The sequence below is a fragment of the Sus scrofa genome, chromosome 6, assembly GCF_054392235.1.
Source record: "Sus scrofa isolate SSC_HxYL_T2T_F1_AM1 chromosome 6, Sscrofa_HxYL_maternal_Yorkshire_Landrace_v2.0, whole genome shotgun sequence".
NCBI lineage: Eukaryota > Metazoa > Chordata > Mammalia > Artiodactyla > Suidae > Sus > Sus scrofa.
Genome location: NC_139388.1, coordinates 141,858,783 through 141,875,019, shown reverse-complemented (window position 1 = coordinate 141,875,019; position 16,237 = coordinate 141,858,783). Strand labels below are relative to the sequence as shown.

Sequence of the window (16,237 nt, the reverse complement as noted above, 5' to 3'; positions counted from 1 at the left end):
TGGAGCTTCCCAGGCTAGGGGTCGAATTGGAGCTACAGCTGCCGGCCTACGCCACAGCCACAGCCGCAGCAACACAGGCTCTGAGCTGCATATGTGACCTACACCACAGCTCACGGGCAATGCCTGATCCTTAACACAATGAGTGAGACCAGGGATCAAACCTTCATCGTCATGGATACTAGTCAGTTCATAACCTGCTGACCCACAATGGGAATTCACTGGATTTGACTTTCTGATCTGATTAGATTTAAAGATACTAATGACTCTATTTCCAGCAGTAACGAGGGCACTGGTAGTCCATAATGTGAAATAGCAATAGAAGTATGCAAAATATCAGCATTGGATAGTCTTCATCAACCACTTATAAGAAGCAAGGAGCTGGGTAACTGTGTATATGATACTTTCAAACATTTTTGGTAAACTAACACATGAGATTATCTAGTTGTTTTTAATGTTGCTGGACAAAGTGAGGAAAGAAAAGGAGATGATCTAGGAATCCAAATTCCTGAATAAATCTATTCATACATGACCTGAAAGCGTCTATGTGTGTCCTAAAGGATACTCTTACCTCCTATAGCCTGAGATTCCTGAAAATCAAACCCAGAATCTCATTTTGTGACTGGCTGAATTACAATGCAACTGACAGAGTAATAGAGTTATAGGTGACTTGCAGCACAGGGCATTAAGATTTTGGAGCAAAGTCCCACCATCCTCTGTAGATAACTGCTATCCTTTTGAGAAGCAGATCTTAGCCTGTTACTGTGCCTTAGTAGGGACTGAAGAGTTACCCACAGGGCACTAAGTTGTTATGTGACTTGACCTTACCATCATGAGCTGAGTGTTATCTGACCCAATAGCCATAAAGTTGGGTATGCACAGCAGCACTCTGTCATCAAATGGGAGTGATATATACATGATTGGGCCTGAGAAGGCACTGAAGGTACAAGTAAATTACATGAGGAAATGGCCCAAATGTTTATGGTCCCCAATCCTACTACACTATTTTCTCTCTCTCACCTTGCACCTGTGATGTCATAGAGAGTGCCCTCTGGTCAGGTGACAGAGGAAGAGAAGACTTTCCTTGTTTACAGATGCTTTTGCATGATATTCAAGTGCCACCCAAAAATGGACAGCCTTTGCACTCTAGTCCCTTTTTAGGGCATCCCTAAAGGACACTGCAAAGGAAAAGTATCTGAGTGGGCAGAAATTCAAGCATTGTACCTGGTTGTTCATTTTGCTTATGAGGAGAAATGGCCAGATATACGATTATATATCAATTCATGGGCCGTGGCCAATGGTATGGCTGGGACTTGGAAAGAACATTTTTGGAAAATTGGTGACAAGGACATTTGGGAAAGGGGAATGTGGATAAATCTCTTTGAATAGGCAAAAAATTAAACATATTTTGGTCCAAGTGAATACTCATCAAATTGTCACCTCTGGAGAGGATGGGATGACCTGGTCTTTGGATACCAGTCAGCCTCTTTCCCTAGCTCCCCTGCATCACCCAATGGACTCATAAATAAAGTGGACATGGTGGTATGGTTGGAGGTTGTCCTTGGGCTCAGCAACATAGACATCCATTCACCATAGCCAGACTGGCTACAGCAACCCCTGAGTGCCTTAGTCTGCCAGCAGCAGTGACCAGCTTTGAACCACTGATACTGTACCATTCCCTGAGGGGATCAGCCAGCTGCCTGGTGGCAGGTTGATTTCACTGGACCACTTCCATCATGAAAGCCGCAGCAGTTTGTTCTTGCTGGACTAGATACTTACTCGGGAAACATATTTGCTTTCCCTGACTGTATGACTTTGCCGAAACTGCCACCCATGAACTTAAACAAAATGCTTTGTTCATGACTGTGGTATTCCACACAAAATTGCTTCTGATTAAGAAACTCACTTCATACCAAAACCAATGGGCCCATGTTCATGAAATTTATTTGTCTTATGTTCCCTGAAGCAGCTAGCTTGATAGTAAAAATATAATTATTGCGGAGTTCCGGTCGTGGCGCAGTGGTTAACAAATCCGACTAGGAACCATGAGGTTGCGGGTTCGGTCCCTGCCCTTGCTCAGTGGGTTAACGATCCGGCGTTGCCGTGAGCTGTGGTGTAGGTTGCAGACGCGGCTCGGATCCCGCGTTGCTGTGGCTCTGGTGTAGGCCGGTGGCTACAGCTCCGATTCAACCCCTAGCCTGGGAACCTCCATATGCCGCGGGAGCGGCCCAAGAAATAGCAACAATAACAACAACAACAACAAAAATATATATATATATAATTATTGCTACTTAAGGAACTTTTTTCTAACCTAGTATTTTTAATGCCTAACACAATCCTTGTAATACATAGGCCTTGAAATATTATTTGTTAAATCAAATTAACCTGAAATAGGAAGTTTCCTTTGTGGCACAGCAGAAACAAATCTGATTCATATCCATGAGCATTTGGGTTTGATCCCTGGCTTCGCTCAGTGGGTCTGGGATCCGGCGTTGCTGTGAGCTGGGGTATGGGTTGCAGATGTGGCTAGGATCCCAAGTTGCTGTGGCAGCAGCATAGGCAGGCAGCTGTAGCTCTGATTGGACCCCTAGCCTGGGAATTTCCATATACTGCAAATGCAGCCCTAAAAAGCAAGCAAGCAAACAAACAAACAAACCTGAAATAGAGTTTACAGAGTTACTGTAATATTGATTTGATATATAAATTTTGAGAACATTATTGTTATTATGAACATGGTTCCTAGCTTCTAAATATTTTACTGGGTTTCTAAATATTCTCCTATTATTAATTAATTTGGTTTGTTTTATACCCCCTTTTGATTTGTTAGTAGTCAGTTGAGATTTATTATTTTTCTATCATATACAAAACCATTCCTTGCTGCCCCCTTTCCATAGCTGATAGCCTTTTGCCAGTCAAATATTTTCTTCTAATGTCTTAATATTTAAATTTTCCACTAATCACCTCTTTAGTTTCACCCTAGTGTCTTAAAACATAACTAGTTATTCAACTCTCTTTCTGCTTCAGTAACTCTAGGCAGGAAGCCACTGTTCTGGACGTAAGTCACTTGAGCAACCTCTGTCAAAATCACCTACAGTACTTAGGGAAAATGCATTTCCTATTGCCCTCAATTATAGCTTCTCATTGAAATGTGAAGGGGATAAGCACCAAGAATTTGCATCTTTAACAAACTCCCCAGGGAATTCCTAAAGTTTAAGTATCATTGTAGTAAGCAGTGTTCTCAATATTTTATTCCCCTATAAGTACCTAACCCAAACACAATGCAAATATAAAAAAAAAAAAAAGGAAAACAAAATTTCAATTGAAATTTCAATTTCAAATAACTAAGACAATCCATTGATTTCACTTTCCCAAAACTACTATATGGAAGAAAGCTACTTTTATTTATTTAAAAAAAAATTAATTAATTGATTTTTTTTTTTTTTTTTTTTTTAATGGCTGTACCTTCAGCATATGGAGGTTCCTGGGTCAGGGATCAAATCCGGGCCTCAGCTATGACCTATGCCACAGCTGCAGCAACTCCAGATCCTTAATCCGCTTTGCTGAACTGGGAATTGAACCCATGCCGCCACAGAAATGCCAGATCCTTGACATGCTGCACCACAGTGAGAACTCCAGAAGCTACTTCTAAAGTAAATTTTTTTTATAAGTTGAGGGAAATGTTATGATTTTGTTTATGATTTACTTTTCTAATAAATAATTAGCTCAGTTAGTAGCCTTATTTCTGATAAACTTCATCCATTCAATATCTTCCAATTTTTTTTTTTTAGGGTTTTATTTTTACATTTGTTCTTTTTCCCAGAAGTAACATACATGTTATGTGAAAACATAATAAACAAGTTTCCTTAATTGAATATAAAATTTTATTTTATTTTATTTTTTGTCTTTTGTATTTTTAGGGCCACACCTGAGGCATATGGAAGTTCCCAGGCTAGGGGTCAAATCAGAGCTGTAGCTGCAGGCCTATGCCACAGCCACAGCAATGCAGGATCCAAGCCACGTCTGTGACCTAAACCACAGTTCACGGCAATGCCAGATTCTTAACCCACTGAGCAAGGCCAGGGATCTAACCTACAAATTCATGGTTCCTAGTTGCATTCGTTAACCACGTGGTGGGAACTTCGAATATAAGATTTTAAAACATTATAAGATGAATTGACTATGTTAGCCTCTAAGTTAGTTTCATTTCCACATTTCTGCTAAGCTACTTAGAAAGCTAAACTAAAATTTTGTTTAAATAGTAAAAATAAAAATTTCTAGTTCATTTAAAATGACTGATATTCATTATTATATATTCTAGGCATTTACACTGTTTGCTACACATTTCCTGGAACTATGCCACATAGATGTTCTGTATCCTAACGTGGAAAACATGTATTTTGAAGTTCAACATGTAAAGAACACCTCAAGAAATAAAGAAGCAATCTTGTATACCTACAAACTTTCTAAGGGACTCACAGAAGAAAAAAATTACGGTATGCATATAGAAATTGTGTGTATACACTGAAACACTGCATATTCTTATAAGACAAACTTTCTTCTCCTCTTTACTTATTGGTCAATCTAACCAACTTTCATTCTTTTGAGTGCTTAAATGTTCCAAGACTGTGTTTTCTATGTCCAACTCACATTTTAGATATATTAAGCTTATTTTAACAGTAACTGTGTAGAACTACAAAAGTTGCAGAAGTATAGTTTATGTCCTTAGAAAATATAATTTGGTTTTTATTTGCAATTTATATAAAGAATTGAAAATTGTGTATTTCTTAGACACTATTTCAGTAACAGGATTCTTCTGTTTTATTCAGATTCAGTAAATTTAACAAATAAATCTTAAGTCCTAAAAGGTAATGTACTTTCAAATTATATGTATTCATAAACTTCATTAGTTATTTTCTATCTGAATCATTATGTGACATAAACTTGCACAGATTCAGAGAATTTTCAATTGAAATTTACATATAAAATTCCAAAAATTATTTTAGCTATGAATGTGACCTTTGTGAGTGAAAAAAACATCTTTTCTTTGGTATTTGAAATGGGAAAGTCAAATGGAAAACTTAATTTGTATCAGATGTTTAATCTTTAGAAGCCTTGGAGTTCCCGTTTTGGTGCAGCAGAAACGAATCTGATTAGGAACCGTGAGGTTGCCGGTTCGATCCCTGGCCTTGCTCAGTGGGTTAAGGATCCATCGTTGCCGTGAGCTGTGGTGTAGGTCATAGACGCAGCTTGGATCCTGCACTGCTGTCGCTCTGGCACAGGCGGTGTCTACAGCTCCGATTGGACCCCTAACATGGGAACCTCCACATGCCGCGGGTGCAGCCCTAAAAAAAAAGATAAAAAGACAACAACAATAACAAAAATCTTTAGAAGCCTCAATTTCATCTATGTGGGCTTTTGAAGATTAAATGAATTATCAAATACAAACTACCTAGCATAGTGCCTAGTAATCTGTAACTTCTAAATAAATGTTAGCATTTCTTCTATTGCTTCTGAAGCAATACTCTATTAACAAATAGCAGAAAGCTTATAAGGCACTTATACAAAAATTAAACCCTGAGAACATGAGAATGATGGTTGGTATTTGAATTTGCATGAAGGATAGTCAACTACCATTATATCTTCTGAGAAATCCCTCCCTCATTGACCTATCTGCTGGATAGATGAATATTCTAGTGGTAGGCTTATCTCTGACTAAACTCTTTTCTACCCTGCAAAATCCATATGTCCTTTGACCCATAAACCAACTAAATTTGTAGTTGAAATTTCAATGTTACTACTATTATTTGATTTTCTAATTACCTCTTTTCCTGTTCCTGTCTTGTTTTCTGCTATCTCAGAAGTATCTTGAGAGGTAATTGATTCTAATTTGTCTTACATGTCTTTTGCCTTGTTTTTTTTTTTTTTTTTTTTTTTTTTTTAGGGCCGCACCTGCGGCATATGGAGGTTCCCAGGCTAGGGGTCTAACCGGAGCTATAGCCGCCATCCTACACCAGAGCCACAGCAACGCCAGATCCAAGCCGCATCTGCGACCTACACCACAGCTCACAGCAACCCTGGATCCTTAACCCACTGAGCAAGGCCAGGGATTGAACCTGCAACTTCATGTTTCCTAGTCAGATTCATTTCTGCTGCGCTACAATGGGAACTCCTGTCTTACATGTCTTAGCAAGAAATTAAATCTAATAATTGGTAAGTTGTTATCTAGAACTTAGGAAAGCTTGATTTTGAGAATTAAGTAGTTCATAAATGAGCTACTAAGTAAATTCAAATCTGTGAAGAAAAGATTAATACTGGTTAAAACAAACACAAAAATACCAGCAATAACACTATTGAAGCTCCATTGTTTATAATTTTAGGATTAAAAGCTGCAGAGGCATCATCACTCCCACCATCAATTGTCTTGGATGCCAAAGAAATCACAACTCAAATTACCAGACAAATTTTGGTAAGAAGCTTTTTAGCAATAAGAATTATTTTTCAAATTCAAGAAAATACTTTTAGTATATGTTTATTATGGTCTTGGATCTAAATATATAATAATTAATAATTAAAATATCTAAAAGAAAAACCTAATTCCTAAATAAAGAAAATCCTTTTTACTTCACAAAACTTTTTTTTTATAATTTTTTCCAGCAAATCTACTAATAAGATAGGAGACAAGTTAAACAGTTCAGTTACTGCAATACTTATTGCTACACTAACTTTATAAGAAAATAAATCTCGGTAAAGTAAGCATTAAAATAAAAATCGCTTTGCATAACATTTTCATTTTTTTTTAGTTTTCAAAGCTGTTCTATTCATTATCATACATAAGCCTCATAACTTTTCATGAAGCAGGTATAATAAAATATAAATAATAAAAGTATTTTTACTTTTATACAGTTTTATAGGTGAGGTTCACAGAGGTTAGGTGATTTGCTAGGAAGCAGTAGATCCAACGCTGAATTCATGTCTGCTAACTGAAAATTTCGAAATCTTTTTTGCATCAAGTTGCTTTATACAGTTTTAAGAATCTGGTGTTTTGAGTAAACCACGCTAGGTGCAGTACAAAATTTTCTTCAGTGTTAAGTTTCCTACGTCTTTCACACTTACTTTTTTTAAAACTCGATGAATTTTATTATATTCATAGTTGTACAGCCATCATCACAACCCAGTTTTACAACATGTTCATCCCAACCCCCCAGCCCATACCTCCCCCCACCAACCTGTCTCCTTTGGTAACCATAAGTTTTTCAAAGTCTGCAAAGAAGTTTACTGTATCCTTTTTTTAGATTCCATATGTAAGTGATAGCATATGAAATTTGTGTCTCACTGTCTGGCTAACTTCACTTAGCCTGATAATTTCTAGGTCCATCCATGTTGCTGCAAGTGCTACTATTTCTTTCTTTTTTATGGCTGAGTAATATTCTATTGTGTATATGTAACACATCTTCTGTATTCTACTGTTGATGGACATTTACATTGCTTCCATGTCTTGGCTATTGTATATAGTGCTGCAATAAACAAAGGGATACATGTATATTTTCTTTACTTTTCTTTTCTTTTGTCTTTTTGCCATTTCTTGGGCTGCTCCCGCAGCATATGAAGTTTCCAAGGCTAGGGGTCTAATCAGAGCTGTAGCTGCCAGCCTACGCCAGAGCCACAGCAACGCGGGATCCGAGCCATGTCTGAAACTTACATCACAGCTCATGGCAACACTGGATCCTTAACCCACTGAGCAATGCCAGGGATTGAACCCGCAACCACGCAGTTCCTAGTCGGATTCGTCACTGAGCCATGACGGGAACTCCATGTATATTTTCAAGTCATGGTTTTCTCTGGATTGGTGCCCTGGAGTGGGATTGCTGGATCAAATGGTTGTTCTATTTTTAGTTTTTTGAGGCATCTCCATACTGTTTTCCATAGTAGTCGCACCTATTTACATTCCCATCAACAGTGTGATAGGGTTTCCTTTTCTCCACACCCTCTCAAGCACTTATTGTTGTAAACTTTTTGATGATGGCCATTCTGGCTGGTATAAGGTAGTACATCATAGCTCTAATTTGCACTTGTCTAATAATGAGTGATGTTGAACATCTTTTCATGGTTTTATTTATTTTTTTGCCATCTATATGTCTTCTTTCGAGAATTGCTTGTTAAGATATTCTGCCCATTTTTTTGATGAGGTTGTTTGGTTTTTTGATATTGAGCTGCAGGAGGTGTTTATAAATTTTGGAGATTAATCCCTTGTCAGTTGATTCATTTGCAAAGATGTTTCTCCCATTCTGTGGGTTGTCTTTTTGTTTTGTTTAGGGTTTCCTTTGCTGTGCAGAAACTTTTAAGTTTGGTTAGGTGCCATTTGTTTATTTTTGTTTTTACTGTCATTACTCTAAGAGGTGGATCTGAAAAAATGTTGCTGTCATTTATGTCAGAGAGTATTTGGCCTATGTTTTCCTCTAAGAGTTTTATAGTATCTGGTCTTATATCTAGGTCTTTAATCCATTCTGAGTTTATTTTTGTGTATGGTGTTAGGGAGTATTCTAATTTCATTCTTTTACATGTGGCTGTCCAGTTTTACCAGCACCACAAAAACAAGCTGTCTTTTCTCCATTGTATATTCTTGCCTTCCTTGTCATAGATTAGTTGATGTAGGTGCTTGGGTTTATTTTTGGGCTTTCTCTCCTTTTCCACTGATCTGTATTTCTGTTTTTGTGCTAGTGCCACACTGTTTTGGTGATTGTAGCTTTGTGGTATAGTCAGGGATCAGGGAGCCTGATTCCTCCAGCTCCATTTTTCTTTCTCAAAGTGGCTTTGACTATTCTGGGTCTTTTGTGCTTCCAAACAAACTTTAAAATATTTTGTTCAAGTTCTGAGAAAAATGTCCTTGGTAATTTGATAAGGATTTCATTGAATCTGTAGATTGCCTTGAGTAATCTAGATGTTTTGACAATATTGAGTCTTACAGTCCAAGAGAATGGTATATGTTTCCATCTGTTTGTGTCATCTTTGATTTCTTTCATTAGCATCTTATAGTTTTCATAGTACAGGTTTTTGTCCCTTTAGGTAGGTTTATTCCTAGGTATTTTATTCTTTTTGATGTGGTGGTAAATGGGATTGTTTCCCTTCTGATCTTTCATTGTTAGTATATAGGAATGCAGTCAATTTCTGTGTATTAATTTTATATCCTGTGACTTTGCCAAATTCATGGATGAGCTCTAACAGTTTTTTGGTAGAGTCTTTAGGATTGTCTAGGTATAGTATCATGTCATCTGCAAATAGTGATAGTTTTACTTCTTCCTTTCCAATTTGGATTCCTTTTTTTCTTTTACTTCTCTGATTGCCATGTCTAGGACTTCCAAAACTATGTTGAATAGAAGTGGTGAGAGCAGACTTCCTTGTCTTGTTTCTGATCTTAGCAAGAATTTTTGAGCTTTGCACCATTGAGAATGATGTTAGCTGTGCATTTGTAATATATGGCCTTTACTGTGTTGAGGTATGTTCCCTCTGTGCGCATTTTCTGGAGGGTTCTTTATCAGAAATTGGTGTTGGGTTTTGTCAAAAGTTTTTTCTGCATCTATTGAAAGGATCATATAGTTTTGTGGTTTTTTTTGGGTTTTTTTGGTCTCTTTTTCCCTTTCTAGGGCTGCTCCCATGGCACATGGAGGTTCCCAGGCCAGGGGTCCAATCGGAGCTGCAGCTGCCAGCCTACACCACAGCCACAGCAACGTGGGATCTGAGCCGCATCTGCAACCCACACCACAGCTCACAGCAATGCCGGATCCTCAACCCACCAAGCAAGGCCAGGGATCAAACCCGCAACCTCTTGGTTCCCAGTTGGATTAGTTAACCATTACGCCACAACGGGAACTCCAGGATCATATAGTTTTTAAAATTTGTTTTGTTTTGTTTTGTTTTTGCCTTTTGAGGGCCACTCCCATGGCATAGGGAGGTTCCCAGGCTAGGGATCTAATTGGAGTGGTAGCCACCAGCCTATGCCAGAGCCACAGCAATGCAGGATCCAAGCTGTGTCTGTAACCTACACCACAGCTCATGGCGACACCAGATTGTTAACCCACTGAGCAAGGCCAGGGATCAAACCTGCAACCTCATGGTTCCTAGTCGGATTCGTTAACCACTGTGCCACAACGGGAACTCCTAAATTTTTTTATTACTCAATAAATTTATTACATTTATAGTTGTACAGTGATCTTCACAATACAATTTTATAGGAATTCCATCCCACAACCCCAGTGCATCCCCCCACCCCCCAAAACTGTCTCCTCTGCAGACCATAAGTTTTTCAAAGTCTGGGAGTCAGTATCTTCTGCAAAGAAGTTCATTCTGTCCTTTTTACAGATTCCACATGGCAGTGAAAGCATTTGATATTGGTGTCTCATCATCTGACTGACTTCACTTAGCATGATAATTTCTAGGTCCATCTATGTTGCTAAAAATGCCAGTATTTCGTTCCTTTTGATGGCTGAGTAATATTCCATTGTGTATATGTACCACCTCTCCCTGATACACTCTTCTGTTGGTGGACATTTAGGTTGTTTCCAGGTCTTGGCTATTGCAAATTGTGCTGCAATGAACATTGGAGTACATGTGTCTTTGTGAGTCAAGGTTTTCTCTGGATAGATGCCCAGGAGTGGGATTCCTGGATCAAATGGTTGTTCTATTTTTAGTTTTTTGAGGCATCTCCATACTGTTTTCCACAGTGGTTGCACCAATTTACAATCCCACCAACAGTGTAATAGTGTTCCTTTTTCTCCACACCCTCTCTAGAATTTATTGATTGGAGACTCTTGGATGATGGCTATTTTGGCTGGTATAAGGTGGTACCTCAGAGTTGTTTTGATTTGCCTTTCTCTGATAATGAGTGATGTTGAACACTCTTTCATGTGTTTTTTGGCCATCTGTATGTCTTCTTTAGAGAATTGTCTGTTTATATCTTCTGCCCATTTTTTGATGGGGTTGTTGACTTTTTGGTATGGAGCTGCAGAAGGTGTTTATAAATTTTGGAGATTAATCCCTTGTCAGTTGATTCATTTGCAAAGATGTTTCTCCCATTCTGTGGGTTGTCTTTTTGTTTTGTTTAGGGTTTCCTTTGCTGTGCAGAAACTTTTAAGTTTGGTTAGGTGCCATTTGTTTATTTTTGTTTTTACTGTCATTACTCTAAGAGGTGGATCTGAAAAAATGTTGCTGTCATTTATGTCAGAGAGTATTTGGCCTATGTTTTCCTCTAAGAGTTTTATAGTATCTGGTCTTATATCTAGGTCTTTAATCCATTCTGAGTTTATTTTTGTGTATGGTGTTAGGGAGTGTTCTAATTTCATTCTTTTACATGTGGCTGTCCATTTTTCCAGCACCATTTATTGAATAGGCTGTCTTTTCTCCATTGTATATTCTTGCCCCCTTTGTCATAGATTAGTTGGCTGTCAGTACATGGGTTTAATTCTGGGCTTTCTATGCTGTTCCACTGATCTATATTTCTGTGTTTTTGCCAGTACCATATGGTTTTGATGGTTGTTGCTTTGTAGTATAGTCTAAAGTCCGGGAGCCTGATTCCTCCAGCTCCATTTTTCTTTTTCAGGATATCTTTGGCTATTCTGGGTCTTTCGTGGTTCCAAACAAATTTTAAAATATTTTGTTTGAGTTCTGTGAAAACTGTCCTTGGTAATTTGATAGGGATTGCATTGTATCTGAAGATTGCCTTAGGTAGTATAGTCATGTTGATAATATTGACTCTTCCAATCCAAGAGCATGTTATGTCTTTCCATCTATTTGTGTCACCTTTGATTTCTTTCATCAGTGTCTTATAGTTTTCAGAGTACAAGTCTTTTGTCTCTTTAGGTGGATTTACTCCTAGGTATTTTATTCTTTTGGATGCAATGGTAAATGGGATTGCTTCCCTAATTTATCTTTCTGATCTTTCATTGTTAGTATATATAAATGCTGTCAATTTCTGTGTATTAATTTTATATCCTGTGACTTTGCCAAATTCATGGATGAGCTCTAACAGTTTTCTGGTAGAGTCTTTAGGATTGTCTAGGTATAGTATCATGTCATCTGCAAATAGTGATAGTTTTACTTCTTCCTTTCCAATTTGGATTCCTTTTTTTCTTTTACTTCTCTGATTGCCATGGCTAGGACTTCCAAAACTATGTTGAATAGCAGTGGTGAGAGTGGACATCCTTGTCTTGTTCCTTATCTCAGCGGGAATTCTTTCAGCTTTTCACCATTGAGAATGGTGTTAGCCGTGAGTTCGTCTGGGTTCATCATATATGGACTTTACTATATTGAGGTAGGTTCCCTCTATGCCCACTTTCTGCAGGGTTTTTTTTTTTATCAGAAATGGGTGTTGGATTTTGTCAAAGGCTTTTTCCACGTCTATTGAGAGGATCATATGGTTTTTATTCTTCAGTTTGTTAATGTGGTGTATACACTGATGGATTTGCAGATATTGAAGAACCCTTGTATCCCTGGGATAAATCCCACTGAACATGATGTACAATCCTTTTAATGTATTGTTGAATGCAGTTTGCTAGTATTTTGTGGAGGATTTTTGCATTGATGTTCATGAATGAAATTGGCCTGTAGTTTTCTTTTTTTTGTGGTATCTTTGCCTGGTTTTGGTATCACAGTGATGGCAGCCTCATAGAATGAGTTTGGGAATATCCCTTCCTCTGCAATTTTTTGAAATAGTTTCAGAAGGATAGGTGTTAGCTCTTCTCTAATGTTTGATAGAATTTGCCTGTGAAGCCATCTGGTCATGGACTTTTGTTGGAAGTTTTTAAATCACAGTTTCAATTTCAGTTCTTGTGATGGGTCCATTCATCTTTTCTATTTCATCTTGGTTAAGTCTTGGAAGATTGTACTTTTCTAAGAATTTGTCCATTTCTTCTAGGTTTTCCATTTTATTGGCATATAGTTGCATATAGTAGTCTCTTATGATCCTTTGTATTTCTGTGATGTCTGTTGTTACTTCTCCTTTTTCGTTTCTAATTTTATTGATTTGAGTCCTCTCTCTTTTTTGCTTGATAAGTCTGGCTAAGGGTTTATCAATTTTGTTGATCTTTTCAAAGAACCAACTTTTCATTTCATTGATCTTTTCTGTGGTTTTCTTTGTTTCTATTTCATTGATTTCTGCTCTGATCTTTATGATTTCTTTCCTTCTGCTAACTTTAGGTCTTGTCTATTCTCTCTCGAGCTGCTTTAGATGTAAAGTTAGATTGTTTATTTGAGCTTTTTCTTGTTTCCTGAGGTAGGCTTGTATTGCTATAAACTTTCCTCTTAGAATGGCTTTTGCTGCATCACATAGGTTTTGCAGTGTTGTATCTTTGTTGTCATTCGCTTCTAGGTATTTTTTAATTTCCTCTTTGATTTCTTCAGTGATCCATTGGTTGTTCAGTAGCATGTTGTTTAGTCTCCACGTGTTTGTGTTTTTTGCAGTTTTTTCCTTGATGTTGATTTCCGGTCTTATAGTGTTATGATTGGAAATGATGCCTAATACGATTTCATTTTTCTTAAATTTACTGAAGCTTGGTTTGTGGCCCTGAAATGTGATAAATCCTATAGGTGTTTCTTCTTGTTCCCTTATCTGTATGATAATTATCTGCGTTTTAATTTTGTGTAGATTTTTTGTGTGGTCTCCTTTTTGCAGACGATAGGGTTATAGCTTCTCTTGCTTCTGATGTTTTCCCCCTCTGTGGCTGAAGGTGGTGTGGGAGCTTGCTGCAGGCTTCCTAATGGGTGGACTGTCCAGTGGTAGGTGGAGCTAATTCTTATCCCTATGGTGGGTGGGGCTTTGTCTCTGTGTGTGATTAGAAGCAGCTTTGTGCCTTGGCAGTCTTTAGGCAGCCTGTTTGCTGATGGTTGGGGCTGTGTTCCCACCCAGATTATTGTTTGACCTGGAGTTTCTCGGCTCTAATGGATGGGGTCAGATTTTTCCAAAATGGCCACCTCTAGAGGAGCTCATGCTGATGATAATTCCCAAGACCTTTACCTTGAATGTCCTCCCCCCACAAAGTTCCATTGTTTTCCCTGAATCCTCCGAGAACCACAGGCAGGACTGACCTAGATTCCTATGGAGTATCTGCTTTGCCCCAGGACCCAGTGCACATGAAAGTCTGTGTGTGCCTTTCAAGAGTGCAGTCTCTGTTTCCTCTAGTCCTGTGGAACTCCTGTGCACAAGCCCTACTGGTCCTCAATGCCAAATGCTCTGGGGCCCCTCCTCCAAATGCCAGATCTCCAGGAGTGGGAACCTGACATGGTGCTCAGAACTTTCACTCCCATGGGCAAGCCTCTACAATATATTTTCCAGTCTGTGGGCCACCCACCTGGTGAGTTTGGGGTTGCTTATATCACATAAGCTCCCCTCTACTGTCTCAGTGTGGCTTCCTCTTTGTCTTCTGGAATAGGATATCTTTTTTGGCAGTTTGCAGTCTATTTGGTTGAAGATGGTTCAGCAGTTGGTTGTAATTTTGTTGCTTTTATGAGAGAAGGTGAGCAGTCCTTCTACTCCACCATCTTAATCCCTTTCACAATTTCTTTTAAAATATTGCATTCCTCAGTCTTTTGACCTCCCAGACTGTCTTTATGCTTTTGCTTGCTGAATTACCCCATTGGAATTACTTCACTGGTAATTTTAGCAGTGCTCCACTTCTGAAGAACCTCTCATTGCCTAATTCTTCAGAATTTATCTTGCCAAATTCCAATTATGGAGAATCTCTCCAGTAGCCTTCTAGGCTTTGTGTTTCCCAATGCTGCTCAAAATATATTCAAGACAGGCTAATTTTATCCACTGCAAATTAATATATTCTAATTTTAGTTGATTATTTTACTGGTTAATTTTTTTTCTTCTGTTTTATTAATTAATAAATAGTGATTATTTCAAAATTTTCCTATTCCTGAGCCCTCAATAACTTTACTCTCTACTGAAAATTCACTTTCTTTACTTTTTGAGAAACTTGAGGTCATGCTGATGAGTCCTTAAACCTTTTATCCTTCAGAATTCTATTTTGGAGTTTCTGTTTTTCACCCATTTCTTTCCCTACCTATCTCAGAGGAAGAGATTACCTTTCAACCTTTTTAAGGTTAATTTTTCTACCTTCTTTCCAGCCCCATTAAGATATAACTTCATCAGTTTCATTTCTCTTTGCATCCTTAGTATTTTTTTTTCCACTGGTTCTTCTTTTTACTACAAATATGGTTAGGCCTTCCTTCCTCCCTCCTTCCCTCCCTCCCTTCCTTCCTTCCTTCCATATTTTTCATACTGTATTTCTCTTCCTTTTACTGTACATTTCTCAAGGGTAGTCTGTACTTGCTTTTTCCATTGTCCACTTGCACATTGGATCTTGTCATCAATCTACTGAAAGTTTCTTCTTAAATACCAACTATTTATATAATCTTATGGCCTTTTTTTTCACTTCTTATCTTCTCTGTTCCCTTTATAGTGTTCGAAACTACTCTTCTTTATGTTTTCATAATTCTTCCCTGTCTTGGCTACTGTAGAATTATGTTCTGGATGTTTTCATTCTCCTACCTCTTTGATAATTACTTCTTTCCTTTCTTCCCTAGTGCTTTTTATTATTCCACCTACTAAATAGAAGTATTCCTAAGATTTTACCCTTGTTTCTTTGTTCAAAATTCTATACTCTTTATCATCCTTTCCTCAGTTTCCATTTCGTTTCAGACTCTGAGTCTCTGTATTTTTTTACATATTTCTTCTTGAAATTTTAATTTATATTTTCACTCTTCAGTGGGTCCAAAATTAAATTTAGCATCTTTTGAGAAATTTCGTCTCTTCACTTTCAAATCTCCCTTTAGAGTCTATGAATCCTTCTTTACTACCTCTTATTAGGACTATGCAGTAGGTTCTCTCTCTTTTCCAACCCATCCTATGTACTTCTACCAGGTTGTCTTCTAATGCATAGTTCTTATCACGTTATTTCCTGATCAGAAATTTTCAGCTGCTTCTTACCTGATACAAGTTGAACTCCTTAGCCTAATGTTGAAAGTCTTCTATGATTATTTCTCAAAATATAATCTGAGAATTACCTATATTAGAATACTGGGTACCATCCCAGAATTTCAAAGGTCTCCTGTGGCTCAAGAATATACATTTTTAACCAATCTTCAGGTGATTTTTAAGCACACAAAAACTCGTTAACTGCTGCTTTATGATCTCCTTTTGTTTACTACCCCAACCTTACATAAATTTTCTCAATTTAACCATAAC

General features: G+C 37.8%; 1 protein-coding gene across 3 annotated transcripts in view; it reads left to right on the top strand.

Annotated features, from left to right (window-relative positions):
* MSH4 (mutS homolog 4) overlaps positions 1–16,237 on the top strand; it is a 181,757-nt gene that overhangs the window by 92,841 nt on the left and 72,679 nt on the right. For all 3 annotated transcript variants that reach the window (XM_084964673.1, XM_084964674.1, XM_021096463.2), the window contains 2 exons: positions 4,316–4,490; positions 6,375–6,463. In XM_084964673.1, the coding sequence (XP_084820799.1) occupies positions 4,316–4,490; positions 6,375–6,463 (264 nt within the window). The remainder of the gene's footprint in view (positions 1–4,315; positions 4,491–6,374; positions 6,464–16,237) is intronic.